Genomic DNA, 22,667 nt, shown 5'->3' with positions numbered 1-22,667 from the left:
TCTGTCTTCTGCGTCTGCTCGGCGTGCCTGTGTGTGTACAAGGCTGTGTGCAAGGCAAGATTTCTAGCCTGAAACAATGCAGCAAAAGCCCCACCTAACGTGGGAAGAGAGTGATGGTCTCTGAAGGGGGAGTGTGTCTGGCACATTATCTTCTATTTGTTTATGTTACGTTTCTCCCCCCTTCAACAGTAAAGTCTGGAAATGAAGATGAGATGGACTTTGGGTGTCTGTAGTCGTCACTGGCCTCCTGATCTTGGCTGTGAGTCAGGAACATAACCACAGAAAAACTCTTGGAACAAATTAGGGATTTGGAAGCTTAAATTTGAAAGGAAAAAGAGAAGGGAGAGAGGGGGATATTTTTTTTGTTGGTTTATTTATTTGTTTGTGTTGATTATTTCCCTCTGTGGCTGAAGGCGTAGGGGAGCCCAAAGGGATCAGTTGGCAACCTTTACTAGATCAAGACACAAAATTATGGAGGAAGGCAGGTCATCATCTTGATTCACAGGTAGGGCATGGATGTGTACTGAGTCCTGGGACACGTCCTGTGCCCAGAGTCACCCTGCCTGGTACTGGCCTGGCAGCTTCCCTGGCCAGCTCTTGCCACCTGCCTGCGCCTTCCACCTGAACTTTCTGTTCCCTCCTACCCCGTGAAGGCACATGGTGGGTTACTTGTGGTTTTTGGCCATACCAAGGTGCTTGTGCATAGCTCAGAAAAATTGGCCTCCTGTTTTTAACTTCCTGCTATGAAGGTTGCACATATCCCAGCGTGTCTCCCACCCCTTTTGGTTAGAGTTGTTTCTCATTTCTCCTTACCTGTAGGAAGGGTTAGGTAACGTGAGCCACAACAGACTGGATGTTGATGCAGCTACAAGTCGCACGTATCTTGCATCTGCGTGGAAGATGCTCTGTCGCAGTTAGTAGCGATGCTCGGATGGCAGTCTCTGCAAGGTGGGCATTGCTTGAGCCCTGCAGCTGAACATCTCTTTCTGGTTGCCAGAGGGGCTCTGCAGTTCAAAGGTGAAGTGCTTTCAGTGGAGCGCCTGGACAGAGCTTTGCAGTTGTCGTTTGGATAAATCTCAGCCTTATACACCATCAGCTGTAATTAAATCGGTTTGAAAACAAAATTAACTGCTGTATCAGTTAAAAAAATACGGGTGCTCCATAATGAAATGTTAGAGCATCATTAAGGCACAGCAACTGCTGCAAATTCCTTTACCTGAACTAAATTCACACACTTTGTTTATAGGTTCCTGTCTTGTAAATTTAGATTTGAGGAAATCCCTGCCTTTTATGGTAGTGTTTGAAGGGCTGGAATGCTGTCAGAGCCATTTCTGATTCCTCATCTTGACGGGCACATGATTTCTGGGATTCATTACTTGTGGAGAAAACTGGTGGCTCCAGAAAGTCCCCGAAGTACTACCACATTTCATGTGTGTCCTAATACTGAAAGCAGAAGCTCCGCTCGGTGTTAAGGAGAACAGAGTCATTGGCTGAGATCTCGAGCCGGGGATTGTAGCTGTAAGAGAGCCTCATAGAGGAGACCGTCCTCAGTTCAGCTGGTGGTGTGGTAGAGATGAAGCTTTGGGTTGTGAGGGAGAGACTGGAGCCTAATGAAAGTGGGGGGAGATACCTCGCGTTGACTAGGTAAGAGCCATATCTGTGTCACTTACCAGGAGGAGCTCATCCGTTGCGAGTCCCCAGCCCACTCCAGCGCATGAGGACGTGTTCATGGCGTGATGCCCAAAGGTTGACCTTCGAGTGGTGGCTGGCCACCAAGCTGTGCTGTAGTCTTAGCAAAAGACGCCCTTCTCAGCTTGCTTACTGAGTCTGCTAAATCTAGAGGGTAATTACGCTTTTGTGTAATCTGACTGTATGGAGTGGGGGTGTCATATCCAGGAGAGCCCAAAATAGTACTTTGTGTTTCTGTAAACTCCCGTTCTTCTGTGTTTTACATAGATAGGTACAGAGGGGAGTCAGTTCCTGTGTTACTCACAGGCAGGCTGCTGGTGCAGTGTTTTTGGACAGCCAGAAGACTGGGTAGCACTGCAAAGAGAGGACCTAGAGTGCCTGCTCGCAGCAGGTGGGTTTAGACCTCCTTTGGAAGACTCCTCTTGCATTCAAATGCCAAAACCTCACTTTTTACCTATTTTGGCAGGCTGCAGGGTTTGAGTCACCTTTGCCAGAGCTTGAGTTGGTGATTACAAAGCGCCTCATATAACCAGGGGACCAGGACCACCCTACGGGGCTGGATGAAAAGACCTACAAACCCTTAACTGAGCTCCATGAATGGAGTGAATCCCCGGAGCAGGAGGTGGGCCAGTTCACCCGGCGCCGCAGAGGATGGCTTTTGGAGATCTGCAATTAAACGCTGGGTTGATAAGCGCTGTTTCCCATGTCTATGTTTCCTGCTTTGCAACACAGGATTAACAATTCCTGCGTTTCCAGCTTTTCTAACCAGAAAAGCAGCAAGTTCTGCTCGCTACAAACTCCCAACCACAGAAACCCCCCCTTCCCCTTTTCTTCTTTCTTTTTCTCCCCCCCCTCCCCCCCCCTTAACCACCCCCATTCCCTTTTGAATCGGTGAATGAGAGAATGTCTAAAGGCAGGGAAGTATGGAAAGATTTCATCCCTCGAGAGGTCAGGGTGGGGTGGAAAGCGGAGGGGGCTGCAAGGGGGCAGTTTGAAAACAGGAAACCATGTGGCAGTGTGCATGCAGGGCCCAGCTGATGTGAATGAGCTATTGAGAGGGGAGAGACGCTCCGGCTGGCCCGGCATTAGAAAGACGAAAAAAGTTTAGGGTTTTGTTTTGTTTTGTTCTTAAAGAAAAAAAGCTCTGCCTTTCAGGCTAGAATAAAAGAGGAAAAATTGTATTTTCTGGACAGCAAGTGGCTGAAATCTTTTGCTCTGTGTTGCAAACAAAAAAAAGTAAATGGCTGATTTCCTTTTTTTTTTTTTTTTCCTCTCTTGTATGCACTGATTAAATCATAAGTTTCCATTCCTGTTTTGGGGAAGCGTTAAGCCTGAAATTGTCTTTCATTCACCTGGCCTGGGGGAGAGGGAATAGTCTTTTTACCTCTCTGAAAACACGTCGCTTTGCTTCTAAGTCTCTTTTTGGACCGAGCAAACACACCGAGTGCCTGCAGCCGGAGGTGGAAGAGGCTGGCGAAGAAAAGCTGCTGCTTTTTCTTCACCCCTTCCCTCCTCTTTTTTTTCCCTCTCTCTGAAGAGATGAATCATGCTCCCACAACTGCAAAGAAATTTTGAAAGCTGGGAGAACACTGGTGCAGGACTAAAAAGGCAAGTAGTGACGTCCCAGCCCAAATCAGGAGGGAGTGGCTTTATTTCATTATTTTCTTTCCTTTTGCCCTGTGCTGTCATTAGAAATTTAAACTTAACGCAAAACCGAGCCCTCCTGTCTGGTGAACAGTGGACCAACTCGAAAGGAGGAAAGTACCTTTTTTTATTGTTTCTTTCAGTGCACGAGGGCATGAAAGAAAAAACACGTTGGTGACAGTATTTACATTGGATACGGTGATTGGCTTTTTTTTTTCTTTTTCTTTTTTTCCTGAATTAGACCTGTTGTGGCTGAGCCTACCTTCTGCCTTCCCTGTTGGAGCGTCAGGGTTCCTGCTGCACACATCTGGCTTTTGTTCTCTTTTCAGGCAGGATTTTCATTCTGGTGCTTTTTGGATACCAAAGTTGTCTGGAAAACTATTATTATTATTACTATAACAGGAAGGCTGATACCATTCTCAGCAGTTGCAAAAAAAGAAAAAATCCTATATGTATAAAGCTCTCTTCAAATATCTTTTGTTTGCTATAAGTTCCTGCATTGCCTGTATAAGCAAATCTGTTCCGAGAAGACTTTATCAGCCGGTCGCAGCTCTGGGATTTTCTCTTTCCTGTTAAGAGGCTCGGACAGGCTGCTGTGCTGAGACACGGGGACTCCTCTGAGCACGTATGTGAGAGGTCTGGAGCGTGCCTGGCCGCGGTCAGCCCGGGGTTCATGGTGGGCTCTGCTCCTCCGCTCCCGGCTTTTTGGACAAAATGTACGAACGCCACAAGAGGCGATACAGCCTGTGCGACATTTCCAAGGTGGACAGGACTGTAGATGTTGTGTTGTTAAAGGTATGATATTTGCGTACAATTATTTACGGGTTCCTTTCCCCATCTCCAACGGGTTGATCCGTTCCCCGCTGTACCCTTGTCCCCAGCTGGATGGTGCAGAGAGCGGGGGACAGGTGGAAGAGCTCTTGCCCTTCAGCATAGAGATGGTTTTGAGTGCTATCAAACCATTTCATGCCAAATATTATTATCCCTGCAACCAGGTAATCTCTTGTGGCATGCAATCAGATACTCTTTCGGAGAGCTCTCTCTGGCCATCTTCCCTGTCCTCTGCCGTTAAACGGTCCCCTCCTGTTTTGAAACCTTCACCGCTTGCAGGTGGGTTTTCTGCGTAAGGTGCCGTTCGGCACAGGGTTTTCATTTCCAGTGGTCGCTTTTGGGGTTGAAATGCATGTGTCCCCTGAAAGACGTATTCTGCCAAAAAAGGCATAGTGGATCCTCCTTTGCCTCTGTTTTTTGTTTGTGTTTGAAGGGTGTTGCTGTCGGTCTTATTGTTTGGGTGTGAGTTTTGTCTGAAGATGGGTTGGAGCAAGAGCCAGGGGTGGCTCTTGGCTAATTGTCCCAGTGTGTTCCTCCTCTAATCTAAAATTAGCAAGTGCTCCACCAAATGGCACAATGGCAGTCTGGGAATGTCCTGTCTCCGTAACAGCTTTTTGGAGCTTCAGCAGTTTCCTGGCAAAGTGGATGGAAATAGGAAGGCAGCCAGAGGGACTGCAAAACACAGCCTAACTTAGAGATCTGAACTCCTGGAAGACCATTTCCTTTCCCTCTCCCTTTTTCTCTCTTTTTTTTTCTTAGCTGAGGCAGTGGGTTTCTGCATGATCGTATGGCTTCCTTTTTTTATGATTTTTGCTTCATGCCCTTGTTTCCGAGTCGAGACGAGAACGTATTAAAAAAATTCGTTTTCAAATGATTCTTGTTCTACTTTATCTGCATTAAAACAGACCTACCACTTGTTAACTTGCTTTGTTTAGGAATGAAAGTATTTTCCTTTAATTCAATGTATCCTTTGGTTTTTGGTGACACAAATAACCATAACTTGTTTTCTCTACCAACTCAATTTTGTTGAGTATTTTTGAACTCTCATGTTAATGATGCTGGTTGAGGATTGAGTCCCATAGTATTCAATCTCTAGACACGCTATGAGTCATTAAAAAATGTAGACATATTGTGCACATACTACTCGTGTGAAATGACTGCTTAATAATTCTTGGGAGAAGACCTGGTACCCCCGACAACGTCGGTTGCTAATATAAAAAACACAATCTTTTTCTTTATAAAGAGTATCTGAATGCCTGGGTTGAAATGTAATTCACTATAATTATCTGACTTCAGTATTTCTGATGTCATCGGTTCCCTAAATTAGTTTTTGTTCAGCAAAGCTTAGATTTTATAACAAAATGTGGCTCTTGTTAGTTCCCACTCGTATTTTCCTAATTGAGTTTCAAAACTGTGGGTTATACTGTCTGTTCCTGCAAATGACTCAGTGTCCATATATGTGTGCGTGTGTGCACGCATTGCTGCTCCGAACGTAGGCTGTACAGGCTGCAGATGTTTAAAATAGGAGGGTGCTAGTGACAGCTATAGTGACAATCAACTTTAGCTTGATTTTTAGTTGTTCTTCATGTTCTAGCTGGTTTCTATGACATAACCAGTAGATGAAATTAAATTTTGATGAACTAAGGATCCAAGCCAGCACTAAGAGTGCGTCAGTGGCAGATCATCTCTTGACGTTAATGGGAGTTGGATCAGACCCTTAATGAGGGAGCTGGGGGGTGGGGTCTTTTGTTGGGTTTGTTTTTAATTAAAATACTTAAATAAAACTGTACCTTATCTAGGTCATCGTATTTTGGTGAGTTAAGAGGACAGGGTTTCTTAAGTGTCAAGTATTGAAAAGCAAGTAGATATTCTTACAACAAAAGCAAACCCAAATAGGATCCATTAAAAGTGTTTGATCTGAATGAAATTTTAACAAGATACCTGCAAAGCACCAAACAGCTTTCAGTTTGGCCTACAGATTGACTCAGACAAGCTGTCTTTTCTTTGAGTGGTAGATGAGTATATTCTTTGCTTCATTTTAAGACGGGGAACTCTGTAATCGTGACATAGGAAAGAAAAACAGCTGGTGGAGAAAGACAACTGGAACAAGTTGTGAACAAAGAAGATCTTGTGTCGTTTCGGTTACTAAATGTTTATAGATGGGATTATGTTTGCATTGATTGCAACCATTCTTAGATACAGTCGCAAAAGAATTTTGGTTCCTACCGACTATTTTGCAATGCACGTGTCTTCTGAAGGGTCAGTGTGTTGGGGCTCAAATTTTCCATGTTTAGATTGTGCCTGAAACAGTGGGCTGTGAAATTACGGAAAAAAACCCTCAGCAATTTTGGAGGTTGATGCACACAATTATTTTTAGCTTTAACACTGTTTCTTTCTCCTCCCCACATACGAAAAAGCAAGAGGCAACGGGTAAATCCGTGTCCTAGCCTCTATGTTGGAGGCAGGACTTCATCTTTACTGCGTCTCTTTTTGCTGCTGCAGCAATGTGAACATGATGAACTTGGTTACTGAGCATAGTGGTTTGCCACTGTACAAGGAAGACTGGATGATGCAGAAATGGCATAAAAATTGGCCATCATCTTTCCTGCTGGGATTGCATTGTAGCAGATGAGGGAGAAGATGTGGGGCATGTGGGATATCTGCTTGTCTGAACGATTCACTGAGCTCTGAGCAGCTACGTGCAGGGTAAAGCAGTCTGCGCTATGTTATTCCAAGACCCAAAATGGGAAGCCATGTGTGAGTTGGCAGCCTTATCTCATTTTTATGTTGTGCCTGCTACCACAAATATAACTATCTAGGGACAGAATACGGAAACCACACTGGCTGGCACCTTGCAAATACATGTGAAGTTAGACAAGCGTTCAAGTCTGGATGAACAGGCTGTGCTCTGCAGAGTTAGAAAATAAGAAATGGACTTGCTTTGAGAATGGGAGACTGAGCAATCGCAACTGGAAATGTTTTATAATTGCTCATTGCCGGTATCTACGTTTCACCTTTGTATGTGAATGCTCAAACTGTTAAGTGTGGGCAGAAGGTGTAAGTTTTTTCATAACTGGGGAAACGAGGTTTGATTTAGCTGCTCTTCAGATGAACAGATCCCATTCAGCTTGCAGTTAAAGATCAGAACGTTATTCACGAAATTAAAACCAGCCCAATGTTATAAAAATAATTAAGGCATTTTGAAATTAAAGGGGCAGCGTTATCAATTAGTTATTCTGCTCCCTGGCAGAGGGCTGCTCTGGGAGCTCTACCCCAGTGCCGGAGAAGATCCTCTGGAATGAGCCCTGCCCACCTAAGGCAAAGTGCAATTTGCAGCATCCTAAGCTAAAAGTAGTATGTGGAGAAGGTCCCCAAATTAACTGAAACTAAGGTTTCTTCCACTGTATGTTATCATAAAGCTTTTTCTTTTTTATATTTTTGGGTTATTTGACACATAAGCATGTTCATTCCTTCTTTGGGGTGGTTCTTCTGAGGGAAGTACCATCCTCAGATGATGGGTATGCAGTGTCTCATTGAACTTCGTGGCCCTAAAATGACTCTGAACTTTAATCCTGCATCTGTCTGCACTGGTTTGGTTATTGAAGGGACAGCAGGAGAGAAGTGTATTTATGATGATGTGGAGAACTTTTGAGGTTTTCTGTTTGTGTCTCATGTCAAATTAGAACTGGAAGGATAACTTAAATGAAACTGATGTGTTTTCACCTTAGGCACATACATGTTTGTGGGAATTTTGCTCCCATTTTAGTCAAGAGATGGTTTCTATGCAAAGCTGTTGCTGTTATTTTTAAAGCCTAATTAAAGTTTCTTGTTACCAGGACTCTTAGTTCTGCTGGTGGAGGACATCCCAGTGCCAAGGGCTGGAAAATGTTCCTGGGGCACATGTTCCTTTCCCCAGTTGGGACATTGCCAGGGAGAAAAGTGCACTCTAGGAATTCAGCGTTGCTCTTACACCACAAAGCGCTAATTTATTCAGTCATTTAAAATGTCCTGTGGTTGTAGGAGCCTCTTCTGGTGTAATCCTTCAGTGTAGTTCTCTATAGCACTGCTCACTTGTTGCTGTGAGTGAAGTCACTTTGGACCTCCTTGAAAAAATGTTGTCCTGATACAGTGTCACCAATTCTTTAAAGGTAAAAGGCTCAGTATAGCATATTCACAGTGCTAGAAGATAAATCTCTATAGAAATCGTTGCAGAAATGCAAGCGTTGTCACTTTGTCCCTTTCGGCATACATTGGAGAATGGTCTTTGTGTTCCTCATCTGCAAGGTAAAACCTTCCTGTAAAGCTAAAGCTAAGAAAATACACAGGGAGATTACAAAAAAATTAAATAATAAAAAAAAAAAATCTGGAATTTGCAAGCAAATTGTTATGTCTGCTCTTAATATTGTCTGGCAAGATGATTGCCAAAGCAGTGGTTTTTGCTCTTAATGTGAGTTTTGTGTATACGGAGGTTTTTTTGCGTCAACAGCTGTTGAAGGAAGATGGTAGGAATTCCTTCCCCAGGTGCCCCATCCCTCATGCACCTTTTGAAAGAGGTTTGGAGCATCTCGAAAGGTGGTTTTTGTGAAGGAGGTGAATCAACTGTTGCTTTAGTTTCTAGTTCAGGAATTAGAGGCGACTGGATAATTCCATTGTAAATGAAATTGTAAAGTTAAAAGTTGCTCAGAATAAACATTGAATTCCAGTTATGTGTACAAATTTCTTCAAGGAAAACTATCCTACAGGAAACTTTCAGGAACAGGTAGTTCCTAGAGAATAATTAAGATTTGCATTAAAAATTTTTTTAAAAATTGTATCATTCCTGATTATTAAACAAATTAGTTATAATTGAATTTAAAGTATTGCTTGTTTTCTGCTATTTTTGTTCTTCAATGGATATTTCAAATCTTTCCTAGCGTCAGTTATTGCTCAGTATGGTGTACAAGTACTTAATGATACACCAAGCAAGCTAGAATTACTCTACTAAATATTTTCCTATGTGCAGTAGTATCTGGTTTTAGCTGCAAGGTAGAACTTGGTCTGGAAGCTGGGGAAAAAAGGAGAGAAATGGAAACTTGTAAATTTAGGATAAAGTTAAAACAATATGGAGGGAAGATGAATCTCTAAAGATTTGCTAGGAAATGAAAGTTAAAATCATCTGGTTCCTTCTGCTCTAGACATGTTGATTTATATCACTACCAGTGAGGCTGACAAGTGCAAACTTTTAAAATAGCGGAAGATTTCCTGAGAGGTCAGAGTGTTTTCTTTATTGTGAAATGGAAAGCAAGAAGAGTTAAAATAAACCCAGAGGGAGAGAAAAAGGACTTTTCCATGGTGGAAAGGTAGGAGAGGTGCACGGGAGCCAGGTAGCGACTGGCCGCCAAGGCAAGTGCTTCTACCAAGCCCTCTGCTGCGCTGCTCTGCCAGAAGTAGACATTTTTTAAATGTCTTCTGAGAAGGAGGTCCCAATTCTGGTTTTTGTGGGCAGGCACCACATAGGACTGTGAGCGCTGGAGGGGGTTAGAGAACTCCTCGGCCAAGACTGTCATGCAGGGGGAGAGGAAGGAAGAGCCTGGGAACAGGGGCTGGGGTCACTCATCGCTCCCATGTGCTGGAGGACGTCCAGGCCCCGTTTGTCTCGCAGGTTGTCCAGCGCTGTCTTTTTCTTATGCAAAGAGGTTTCTGCGTTAAGTCACATCAAGTTTCAAATTCAGCGTCTGCAGGAAGATGTCTCTGAGAGTCAGGAAATACGTGCATGTGTGCCCAGAAAGAGCAATCGAACCGTCTGCTTCTTGCAACTCCAGCTGGTGTCTTAAAGCCCTCTTTGGACATTTAGTCCGCTAGTGTTTCACGGGCAAACAGAAGATCCTTCGGGATTCAGTTTTTGGTGCCTGGGGATGTGCTTTCATGATTCATTCTGTGTCTGAGCTGCAGATAAACACATTCAGGCTTCTGCATGGAAAAATAGCTGGTTCTCTCCTGGCATTTTTTCAAAAGCTGCGTATTGAAACTCAGTTCCCAGAGGCTGTTTCATATTCCCTTCTGCCATCTGAACACCGCTGCATCCTCTCCTCCCGCTGCAAAGATTTGGGATGCACAGAATCGATGGGCTATAATCAGTGTGGGCCAGGCAGAAAGTACGTGGGGGTTTTATTGTCTTCTGTGGCCACCAGCCTGTGGTCCTGTCATTGGGCTTCTCTTAGCAAAACAGAGACTAAGGGAAGAAGGGAGGAATAGTTTCGTTACATATAATGCACACATGTCCGCAGAATCCCAAGACAACCTCATTTCGAATGTCTTCATACTGGTGCATTCCCCAGGCCCTGATGTTCAGGTGCTTTTATAATCGTATTTTTTCTGCAGCCCTTACTGTCTGTACCTGCAGTCGCTAGTCCTGAGTAAATATGAGCAGAATTCAGTTGTTGAGGAGGGATCCCAGTACTCAGTCTTCAGCTGTGGATAGTGGGGTTTGTGTTTTGAGTATCTGTGGACCACCCAGTTTCCTGAGAGCACACAGTAAACCTCCCTCAAATCCTGTCTGGGCTCATTTTGGCATAGGGAATACTTGTATATGGTAGTGGTTTCCTTTGTTGTATTTTGATGATGATGATTATTCCTGAATGAGGGCTACTGAGATGAATACTTAGTCCCTAATGTTTTATTTTGTACCTAATCAGGTATATCTGAAACAGCACCTTAAACTTCAGTGTTACTCTCTCGTTACTTTTTTTTAATAGAAAAAACCAGACGTTTTCAATACTTGGCAAAGTCACAGGGCAGAGGAGAGAGCTGGCTGGGTAATGGGAAAAATACTCAAATCTTTTTTGAAAAAATGCCAATGTCTATAATGCATTTTCAGTGAATGACTCAATTGGTTCTATTAAAGGAAAAAATATAACGTTAATTCAGCCTAATATAGTTTATTCTATTACCAATCAACTGATAGGCTTGAGCCTCCTCATATTTTGCTTTCTTACTGCTAATTATTGAACAGGATGTTTAATTATCAATTTCCAATAGTGGATATCAGTATAAATCAGGAGTAGTTCCCTTAAACTTGATGGAGATACATTGGTTTAAGAGTAAGGGGGATCAGACTCAATATGATGAGGAGTTAGGTGCAAGCCAGTCAGAAGGAGGCAGAATTTGATTTTATATCTGAAATGGGTCGTTCCTTCATTTGTGCGGACTTGAGCACATTTGCATTTGTCCTCCTATGTGTGTTCAGGCTCAACCTCCAGATTTGCGTTTAATAAAATGTAAGATAGTGTGCTGCAAAACAGATGCTGCTTTGCCTGGAGAGAAAAGAATATTAACATGATATTTATTGACTTTGCAGTCATAATGTGATATTTATTGACTTTACAGCTCTTTTAAGACTAAACAAGTATGTATAAAATCTGCAGTGAAGTTTAAGTGCTAAGGTTAGATACCCCGCAGCCTCGCTGAGAACAGGGAGTATCTTTCTTCTGTTGAAAGAATCTGAACAGCGACCCACTGTCCATGCAACAGTTAAAATTCAACATCTTTATGTCACTTTGGAAAACAAAAAAATAATTGTTTTGAGTATTTGCTTACAAAAGCCTTTCTCAGACTTCAGACTGCCTCTCTTTCTGTCTCCACCTCTCATTTAATACATATGTAATATATGTAAAAGGGAGAAGATGAGTGTACAGGCGTGTGTATGTATTGCGCAGAGGTGCAGGGAAGGATGGGATCTTAGATGTATGTACATATAGGGATCTACTGGGATCTTAGATGAATGTGTATATAATGGATATGTACGAGCAAAGGCAGTAAGCAACTAATAGTAAGTGTACATCAGTGCATGCATATCTAAGAAAAATAGCCTGTAAAATTGCTTGGGGGTGGGGAGGGACATCCAGGTGGGACATGTGCACTGAGGTCACCCTGAGACCTGACTCTGGTAGAGCACGAGGTCTCCTTTGCCTCTTCTGTGAGGCTCTTGCTAATTTTTCCTCCCTCAGATCTTCTCTGCTCCTTCCCTGTCTCCCCCAGCAAGAGCTGCTGACTGGGGAAGGTCACGGCATCCTCGCTGCTGGAGGATTTTATGGGCACGTTGGATTAAGACCTCTCAGATTATAGTTGAGCCTGACGTGGAGCAGCAGAAAGGGACTAGCTGACCTGTCAAAGGCCCTTCCAATCCCATTTTGTCATCACCGAAGTATGGAGGAGGACAAAACCTAAGGAAGAGAAATGTGCTGTAGAAAGTAGCTGACAGGTCTGGGGGAGTGGAGTGTTGACTCTGCGGTATGGTGAGCAGAGGCGCTGGCAGGAGCCCCTCCGGTGAAGGGCAGGGGGATGCAGCCAGACCGGCGAGGAGCGCCAGGCAATGACTGCAAATAACAAGTTCCATGATCTCAGCGAGAAAGGGAAGGAGGACGTGGGTCATTAGTCAAAGCAGCAAGTCAGGTCAAGGGTAGGACAGTCTTGGTTTTTCTTTATTAAAAAAAAAAAAAAAAAAAAAAAGAAAAGAAAAGGATAAAAAGGAAAAAGCAGTGCATTTCATAACACGGGAGAAAGGAGAACGTCAAGGGATGAGAATCCGGCAAGGGACTGCAAAAATGGAGCCAGATCATGGAGGAGATTTGAAGACAGGTCAGAGGCAAAAAGTAAATAGTAAAAATTCTCTATTTGACAGAGAGAGGGAAGAGGAAGTTATTTCAGGAGAGAAAAGGAAGTTATTTCAGGAGAGAAAAGGAAAATCAGAGAGAGCGTAGGAGAAATAGTTGGCATATAAAATCAGACAGTGTCATCCATTTCAGTAGCTTTCTTTTAGCTACAACATAACATGCAAGGTCCTGTGCGTTGAGGCAGGTCAGGAGGGGAAACAACCTCTGGATTTCTTGACGTGGGATTGTCCAGGTGACATTTGCTTGCGTTTGACAAATAAAGGCGTTCGGCTAGGAGAAAAGGCAGAGCTGCTGAAGTAGAGAGAGCAAAGGGGCTTCCAGAGTCTACCAGCTGTAGACAAAAGTGATGGGAAGGATACGTTGGGTGAGCCAAGGGTTGTGGATAGTCCAGCAGACTTCAGAGTCAAAATGTTGGACAACACAACCCAGGGGAGGAAGAGTAAAGCACAGGCAGACGGAGGAGAAGGCTGAGAACAGATCAGTCATCCTTGCTGAAAGACTGGAAGTCACGGGAAGGGTGAGGGACAGGGTGAGATGATAAGGGCTGGTGTTGAAATAAACCATGTGATGTGTCTTAGTGTTAAAATAGGGGTTTCTATCATCATCATCATCATTTCGGTTAGTGCAAACACAAAGTGCTTCTGGCTCTCACCATGACCTGGACACCTCCCTAGCCCTCGTTTCCACATTATCAGAGCGCCTTACTATCTTTAAGGTAATTATCTTTACAGCAATATGGGTGGTAAGGAATTGCTATTCTGTAGATAGTGAACCCAGGTATAAAGCAGAGAAGTGTCTTGCCTGCAGTCCTGCTACAAATGGAAGTGAGAATTGAAGCCAGGTTTCCTCAACCCTCAACTAGTAGCTTAAACACTGGCTCATCCTCCCTCTGAACTCCTGCATTGAGCCGGAGCCACCTTGAAGTCATGCTTTCCGTGGAGAAATAAAGCTTTTTGGCATATGGTTTGTTTAGTGATGCTAAAAAAAAAAAAAAGTTGTAAATTACTTTTGAGAGTTTTATTATTGGGACAAAATTAAGCCATAACTATATATCTGCTGGTCGATGCAAAGTGACATTGCAGAATAGGCTTACAGGGACGTTAGCAAGAGTGGCCTTTCTTTGATTTGCTCTGGTCTGTTTTTCAGATAAACCGCGAAAGCTGGTGTTCGCTGGAGCCATGTCCTGATTCTTCCCTGCTGGAGCGCAAGCGGGCGCGGGAGTCTCCAGGTGAGCAGCGTGCCAGTGGCGGCTCTGAATGAGCAGCCTTGCGGTTCTCCTCACCTTTTCTTTCCTTCTTTTTCTTCTTATTTTTGACATCCTTGCCTCAACAGGGAAAATACATAAACTAAAGAAAATGTGTAATGAATCTGCCATGAGTCATTGTTAGCACATGGTTGTAGCATTTGACTTGCAGTGAGCTGTGTGATGTGTCACCTTCTTCAATAATTATGCATTTAAAGTACTTCAGTATTTCGATTTTTTCTTTTCTTTTTTTTTTTTTTTAAATAAACTTGAAAGGTGTGATGGGGCACACAGACATGGTTTCGAGCTAAAAGGATAATACAATAAAAGAAAAAAAGTCAGAAATTTAAACTTCTGAATCCATATTTAGATTCAAATCAGTGGCTTGCTTTTTTTTTTTTTTTTTTTTTTTTTTTTATTCCCCTCCCGAAAGTTGCCTTCAGGAAGCAGGAAGGCTGTTCAGAGCCATCGTTCCCACACCCTGCCCACCAGCCATGTGTGCTGGCTGGTGCTTTCTGGCTTTTCCACTGGGACAGAAAATCTTGTCTGGGCAAGTTTCAAAGAGGGCTTGGTGTCCAAGATAAGAAAAAAAAGCATTTCCTTTCATTGAATTATGCATGTTCAGAACAAATAGAGTAATTTATCAGGGCCTTGAATAGTGACTTTGCTTGGACTGTTCACAGAGAGGACACTTCTTGCCTTGCTGTCATTACGAGCAGGGGTCTCACCTGAATCTCCTTCAATTTATCTGGGAGACTTGAAAGAAAAACAGGGATGGAATCACAGATTGTCAATGTGAAATTCAAACCCAATCTTTTCAGAGTGTAGGCTAAGAAGGGATAATGTGGGTGACTGACTCAAGGGGTTTATTCTAGGTAGAAGTTCTAGCTCCCATGAGCTAGAATAGTCATGAACAGCGAATAGCTGTTTCAAGTGTTTTATAGGAGAACCTGGGGTATCACCATGCTGCTTCTTTCCTTATTGCGTCCCCAAATCCCTTGCCTCTTGGTATGATATTTTTACGCTTCAGGCAAGAGTTATCATGCTCCATTTGGCTGCAAAATGACGTGCACTCATTTGACTTGCCAAATCTATAATCACGTATTCATATGGATCAATATCAGTTAGATACTTATTAATTGTCTAATGCAATATCATACTATAGAAATATATTAATTATGTGATCAAGTAGCCGTATATACAAATATATATTAATAATTATAGTAATACGTGTCTGTAACACATAAAAAGGCAGGTTTTTAAGTTGATTAATGTGCTCTCCGGTCAGACTGAAGCAGTAGGAAGATGTCAGGCTCCGCAGGTTCTGGCCTTTCTAGAAATAATGTTGTTACTGCACATGCATCCCTCCGACTGCACTTCAGTGCTGTGCAGTGTAGAGAGGGCAAGAAAAATCTGGCAACACCTAACAGCAATAAAACCACTAGCTGTCGTAATGTGACTAACTTAAAAATACACAACTTGACAGGGCATTAGACCTTTTTCACCTGCTGAATAATCCTGCTGAAATTGCTTGTAAGGACAGAGTCCTCAAATCTTAGAAGGTAACTCCAGAAATTGTAGCTTCTCATTTTCTGTCAGTGCTTTTGAAATGAAATGCCTGGAGGAGTGTAGCAGATACGTAGTTATCAGCATGGAACTGGAGGGCTCAGCCCTCTCTTGGAGGACATGAGGGTTTGGAAAATGTACGTAAGAGAGTTGCTTGGAAATTTTCTTCCTAGGGCTTTTTACTATGTAATTTTTTTTGCCTCTATATTATGTGCAGAAGTGTGTTACCATCATCATTGTATTTTCACCTGCACCTCCACAGAGAGGAGCAGATAGGCATAGTTGCACTATAAATCCAGCAAGTGCAGCGAGCAGGGGTGGATGTGTGGTGGGAGTCACAGTCCCCGTGTCATGGCAGTGCTGTCACCGGGGCTGGCCACGTCACGGGTGTGGGAGACGGAGCTCAGCGTTGTGCAATGCCTGTGCAGTTTAAAGCAAAGAAAACAAACCCAATGAGCTAACTGAGAAAAAAGGAGGGGGAAGACCCCCTCAAACAACCGAAAATAAAGGAGAGTGGAGGGAAGAGAGGGTTTGGGAATTAGTTTCTCAGCACAGATGAGCTGAGGTATGTGGGGGTCCCCATCACTCTGCTCCTCATCGTCCTTCTCTGCCGCTTCTCCTCTGTCCCTCGGAGGCTCCTGCAGAGGAGGCTTCGCTGCCTCTTGTGATTTATCGTCGGGGCGAGGTATCCGTCCCTTGGCGCATCTGGACCATCCCCGCTGATTTTCCACTGGAACGTGGCTCGAGCCCCTTTGTTTTTCAAACAAAGCGGACATGCTCTGCTGGCTGCCAGCTGGATGGCCGGCACCCTGGCCCGCTCCCTTACAGCCTCTCCGTCTCTTCTTTGCTTTTCCCTTCTTTCCCCCCCCCCCCTTCTTCTCTTCCCCCTCCCTTCTCCCCCTCGGTGATGGAAAAGCAGTTCAGATTTTCCAGGTTTACCGAAAGGGGAACAGGACCGGGGAGCAGCCGCGCTGCCTCCAATAAGTGCTTTTCCAATTCTCAGCAGTGTGGAAACTCCTCTACGGGGTAATGGGGTTTCCGACCGGCTTCGGCTCCCCCCTGCCCTTAACGGGGGCAGCCCCACTGCCATCAATAAATTAACGTTATTTTCTCCAACAGTGGAGTCGCTCCCATCAGCTGGGCTGAGGCCGGGGTGTTTGATAGCTGCTGTCAGGCACAGGTTAAGGATGGGGAAGGGAAAAAGGTGGCTTCGAGCTACCCAAACCTGTCGTCATTGCATTGATGTGTAAGCTTGATGTCGCCAAGGATGGAGTTAGTCAGCTGTAATTTAAGATTGAACCAATATTTTATTGCCCTGGCTCCTCTCCAGGGAGCTAAGCATGTTTTGGATCTGTTTAGTTAGAGCAGGTTGCAAAATAACACCTTTCTTTTTTAAAAAAAATACTAATAATTAGAAAATATTTTGAGCTGGGAGAAAAGAATGTTCAGTTATTGCCAAAATTGTCATTGATACTTTTGCCTGAAGGCTGAACAAATGAAATGATATACAGGCATTTTTTATGCAAATACATGTCTGTTAAGGTTTTTGGAAAGGAAGGGCTTTCTCAGTGGCTGTAGTCCATTTCTGTGCTGCTGATCACCCCAATACAAACAGCTGGAAGCATTTTAGAAAAAACAGATGCAATATGCTTATATTTCAGTGTCAGGAGTTATGAAAGCTGAGAATTTTTAAAAAACCACTTAATCTTTGAATCTTAGAAAAGTAAAGCTTGTCATGGAAGTCATACTAGTGCTTTTTCAGTGAGAAGTATAGAAGAAGGAATGAAATAATTGTCCCAATATGCATTAAAAGCACCTTAGCATTTAGAGGGAATTGATTCTTTAATTGAGAAAGAAAGCAAATATTGTCAAGTTATATTTCTACATTTATTGAATATGAATCTAATTTTGCAGTTGCTGCAATCGATGGGAAACATCCTGTTATGCTCAGTGTGGGGTACCTGATACATAGCATATTTATCAGCACATCAAGCTACAAGCATGTGTGGCTGTTTAATGCAGAATTTCTGTTTGCACCGTGTACTTCAATGATGCATTAAAAAGAAGTTTTAAACTCTTGAATAAATTATTTGAAAATTTGCAGGCACAGTTTTGGGAGGTGAACACAATTTATAAAGCTGTGTTTACTGTTGTTTTTAAATCCTTGAATTCACTGCGACTATGCGAGTTGGATGTATGGATGCTACAGAAAGCACCAGATTGTAACTCTTTCTGCTTTGCTCTCGTAGAATGCGAGAACTTCTTGGAGGATGGGCTGAGTAGCATCTGTGCCTCGTCACAAGGTGTCCTTAAAAGAGAGTCCGGGAGCGAGTCTGACCTCTTCCCCTTGCCTGGTGATGGGATGGAAGACCTTGTCTTTGGAAAGGTAGGAAGGCCTGGTTGGAATATGGTTTAAAAAAACTCCGAGGACTGATTCGATAAACCTGCACTGCAAACGCAGATCATCTTGGTTTCACTGGTGAGTTAGAAACCTGGAAGCGATTATCGTGGAAAGGAATAGATGGGAAGGATCCGGTCCCCTCTTTGGATGCAGCAACATGAGGGATGTATTTACTTGCAGCAGAATTCCAAAAACCATGCAGCCTCCAGTGTTAAAAAGATGAAAGTAATTGTCACTGTCCAAAAGTAAATCAGGCACTAGAGGAACAGTTGAAAAAGTGGATTTTCTTGCAAGGTCATTAGGGATTGCACAGATGATATGAAAGCCATCTTTAACTCATGTAACAAAGAGCTTTTCTCCAGCAAACGATGACCTCTGCGCTGACACCTTCAGAATTATATACTGTAATTCTCAGAGGAACCAATGTTTTTCTGTAAATTCAGTGTGACTCCCTGGATAGGAAGGAAACACTCACTCTAAATACTTCAGGCCAATTCCAATGAATAGTTTTGTTGCCTAGGCGACATACTTCTAGTGCCTTTTTGCGTGCAAGTAGAAGGCGAATGTTTTCAAGTTTGCTTAAAATCAACAGCAGAAGTCATTACTAACCTTAGTCATCCCTGTGCCCTTTGTGTCGCTTGCGGCTGAGAAGGGGAAGGAGGAGTGGGTGAGACCTGAGATACAGGGTCAGCCTCCTGAACAGAGGATGCCTCCCTTGAGCATCTGTCTTTTGCCGTCTGCATCAGAGCAGCCTGAATTTATTCAGAGGGTGATTAGGTTTTGCTTTTTAAGAATTGTCTTACTGGTAATTTATATTCTTCTTGCCGTAAGTAGATGATAAAAAAGCACCCAGAAAGAATAGAGTGATGCAGAATCGAAGAGGACGTGAACCTTCCAACCACGTTGGTCTCAGCTCCATGAAATCACGTGCTTAGGTTCAGCTCCAGCTTACCTGTTTGAGCGTGCACGGTTCCTGCTCTGAAAAACTAAACTTTTGGAGTAGGTTTCACACTTGCTTTCAGAGAAATATATTTAATGAAACAAAATTCTGTTTGCTTAAATCAAATCAGATGATGGTGAATATTTTCCAGCAGGACGGGAAACACCACAGCCTAGGCTAAGTGATCTCATGTGCTATAAATGAATAGTAAAGTCATCCTTAATCCATGTGGTAGGGCACAGAGCTCACCAGCCTCACCCTTTCCCATCTTACTCTCAAAGTGATGCGGGATCCTGGATTGTGAGAATATAAGGCTGTTTGGCAGAGCAGAAGACTGTCTTCAATTTTCTCGTGTAGAGTGGCACGAATTATGACAGCCGCCTGCCATTTGAGCCTGATTTAATGCTTGTATGGGGATGCGTGGGAGAAGAGTGCTGTGGGAACACAGTAAATTTTATATTGTACAGAATTTTAGTTTTTTCCCTTTCTTATGTGGAAAGTTTCCTTCTCCAAATACAGGAAAGAAAATTAAAACTTAAAAAGAATAGGTAGTGCAAAGTAGTTAGGATGCTGCAGGGAAAAGGAGGAGGTGGGGAAAGCAGATCTTCAGTTGCCAGTGGAGAGCGGGCAGAGGGAGGAAATTATTTTCTTTGTAGAAAGGGAATTTCTTAATTTGTCAGCCTTTGCATTGTTCTCATTATGCGGTGGATTGCAGACTTCGTCTACAAATGGGTTCAAAAGGTTCCTGAGTTGAGTTTAGGAAGTTATTCAAAGCTGATCTCAACCTCAGTCGCTTTTTTGGTCTCTGCTTTGCTGACTAACTCGATGCCTTGTCTCCTTTCTCAGAATTTATCCGAGTACCTTTTCTACAGTTAAAGTTATTTCTAGAAGGACCAGAGACACTAGTTTAGGGTTGTGAGCTTGTTCCTTAATTCAGTCTTCCCCCCCCCCGCCCCCAACTGCTCAGCCCAGCTGGTAGAAATGCAAGTTATAAATATTTTTAAAAACCACTAAAATAAGTGCTGGATGTAATCTTTCTTCTGAAAAATATTAAAAAATGCATGTCTTGGTTGTAGTTGTTTAGTTATAAGCCTCTTAAATAGTACAATTTCCATATCAAATTGGGAAGAGAGAGAACATGGTTTTGAACAAAAAGAGGATCTCAAACCTTTCAGTGTCATGATGATTATTGTTATTACTAGTCCTGTTCTTGTTTCCCCTTTGCATGAAGCAAGAGTTGAACTTTCATGTATTAGAGTTGGGTTTTTTTGTATAAATCACTCCTCCTCTGTTAACTCCTTAATACATTAAAAGAAATTTAGGAAGAACGAGCCATTGTTGTCCAGGGTCTTTGGGCTGCTTCCATAGACATCACTTGAAATTCATAGATTTTAAGCCTTGGTTCTATCCCAGGACCACAAAGAATTGGGGTCTGTGGGGTCACAAAATCTTCAGGTACCTTAAACTGTCCCTGGTGTTTGGTGCATGCTCTCCTTACCATCTCCTTGCTGCATCCTGTGCTTGTCTGGGTTTTTTTGTTTTGTTTTGGGGTTTTTTTGTTGTTTCCTTTTTTTTCTGTGAAAGATGCGCTGAGCTGCGTAACATGAGCTGCCGGGTTCAGAGAGCTTTAGCACTAAAACCTGACTTGTTTTTTCAGACTTTAGAGCCTGTCGCTGAAATCCAGAAATCGCTTCCAACGTGAGGTCTAAGGCTTCAGCAAAATGTTTTGGTTTCTTTGCGTCAGCGCTTCATTCCCATGTCCTGGTCATCCCGCTTTTCCTTCTCCGACTCAGACAGCCATCTGGGCAGGCTTTGCAACACCCTCCTTGAATGATTAATGCTGCATAAGGTCATTTCTCACAATCATCTGGCAATGTCCTGGGGCGTAGCCCATACGCTTTGCTCATCTTAACTTTTAGCCTGCCACCGAAATTCAGCGTTACTGGGAAGTTTATAATGTGCCTCTTGGGAAATGATTCAGACGAAAGGCCCTTGGGAAGTCAGGAACCCACGTGACCCCCTTGTTAAAGGAAGGGGTTGCAACTCAACCCCTTGAATTTCGTTTAATTTCTGCCTTTGTTTTGGTTTGCTCAAGGAAATACACAAATACATAAATATTTTGCATTTATTCTTTCAGAATAAAAAAAAAACAACCCACAAAAAACTCAACAACTGTGCAAAAGAAACAAACCCGAAGGAATAAAAGTTTGAAGAGAGGCTTTCGCCAGGGGAAGACTTCTCCACTCCACATCATAAAAATTATGATAAATAATTAATCGGAGGCCACTACTGAGGTTAATTTTAGGGAACCTGGAGCCATAGGCAAATCCAAATAAAAAATGACTCTGCTAGATTATACATCAAGCCAACCAAAGATGTTGACTCCTTTAGTGTAATGGTATGCCAAATAAACTTCAGGATGCCAGGGTTTCATTTTTTTCATCTTTTTTTTTTTTTTTTAAATAGTGTAACACCTTTAATGTCTTTATCACATGGAAGATCAGGGGACAGAGTAAGTTTGTGTCTCGGCACTTTGCATGTTGTCATCACAAAACCGATTGAAAGAACATTTTAATTCCACTTATCAAGACCTCCTACAGATGGAGGGATTTAGTTGAAGAAATTATCTTATACTTCCACCATCCTAGTGATGTCTCTTATCCCTATTCATGAAGAAGTACATACATTCTTTCTCAGAAAACTCACTTTTTATGCCTTATCTCATTTTTTCTTACTAGCTTCTCACTAAGTACTGTTTCTGAGAGCAAAGAAAATGCCCATTAGCACACGTCTGTAAAGGCTCTTTTCAGCCATGGTCAGTTTTATGGTCAAAGTTAAAGGTTGAATTCATTGAGGTGCAATGCAGCAAGCTTAACGTGAAGAAAACTAATATTTCTTTAATGTTTCATTTTTTTCTGTAGGAAAAGAACACATTAGAGAACCATTTCTATTCTGCAAACAGGGTATTTTCTTACTCAAATAGGATTAGAGCGCAATGCATATTTACTGGCTGTTGGCCCGATAGCTAATTTTTTGCAGAGGTGGCTGCAATATAGATGTTTCTTAGATGTGTCAGCCACACTGGGTATTTTGCAGACAGAGTCCTGTTCTTTCATATTCACTATTGTGCTTTTTAAAAAAAAAAAAAAAATCGTTGAAAGGAAACTGAATATTTGCAGAGGAATATGCATGGGCCACAAGTTCAAGGGAATTGTTTATTGTGTTCTGTAGTCAGTCTGATGCTCAAGGTAAAAGTTAAAATGGACCAAATATATTTCACATTTTTCAAGTATCTCTTTGAACTGCACTTTACCATAGAAACCCTAAATCTTCCCTGCTAGGGAAGCGGTTTTTGTTGGGCATTTTAAACTGGAGCAGTATTCTTATCTGGGAAATAAAAATTCCTCTTTTTACTCTAATTCCTCCCTATATAATTTGATGTTCTGCACTGTTGTTGCTAAATTTACATCCAAAATGTTTCCAAACTGTCCCATCCTTCTACTGTACAGCTGGCAGGTAGTCCTCTCTCCTCCTGCTGTGCTGCCCTAACAGTATTTTCCTGTGTCTCAGAAAAGTGAAGCAAACTGTTTCCTCTACTGAAGGAGTATTATCCACATCATAACTGCTTAATTTGTCTGAATTTAAGCAATTCAGTAAGCTCTCATCATGACTCATGCAAATATCAGACTATCTTGAATAATG

At 42.7% G+C, this 22,667-nt stretch overlaps 1 protein-coding gene across 1 annotated transcript in view; it reads left to right on the top strand.

Annotated features, from left to right (window-relative positions):
* The first annotated feature begins 4,047 nt into the window (after window positions 1-4,047).
* Window positions 4,048-22,667, top strand: part of AKAP13 (A-kinase anchoring protein 13) — a 74,250-nt gene continuing 55,630 nt past the window's right edge. The window contains exons 1-3 of the mRNA XM_050902967.1: window positions 4,048-4,128; window positions 13,962-14,043; window positions 17,874-18,010. Of these exons, the coding sequence (XP_050758924.1) occupies window positions 4,048-4,128; window positions 13,962-14,043; window positions 17,874-18,010 (300 nt within the window). The remainder of the gene's footprint in view (window positions 4,129-13,961; window positions 14,044-17,873; window positions 18,011-22,667) is intronic.

Source organism: Gymnogyps californianus, chromosome 11 (genome assembly GCF_018139145.2).
Source record: "Gymnogyps californianus isolate 813 chromosome 11, ASM1813914v2, whole genome shotgun sequence".
Taxonomy (NCBI): Eukaryota; Metazoa; Chordata; class Aves; order Accipitriformes; family Cathartidae; genus Gymnogyps; species Gymnogyps californianus.
Note: the sequence above shows the minus strand (reverse complement) of the source record. Positions and strands in the feature narration are given on the sequence as shown.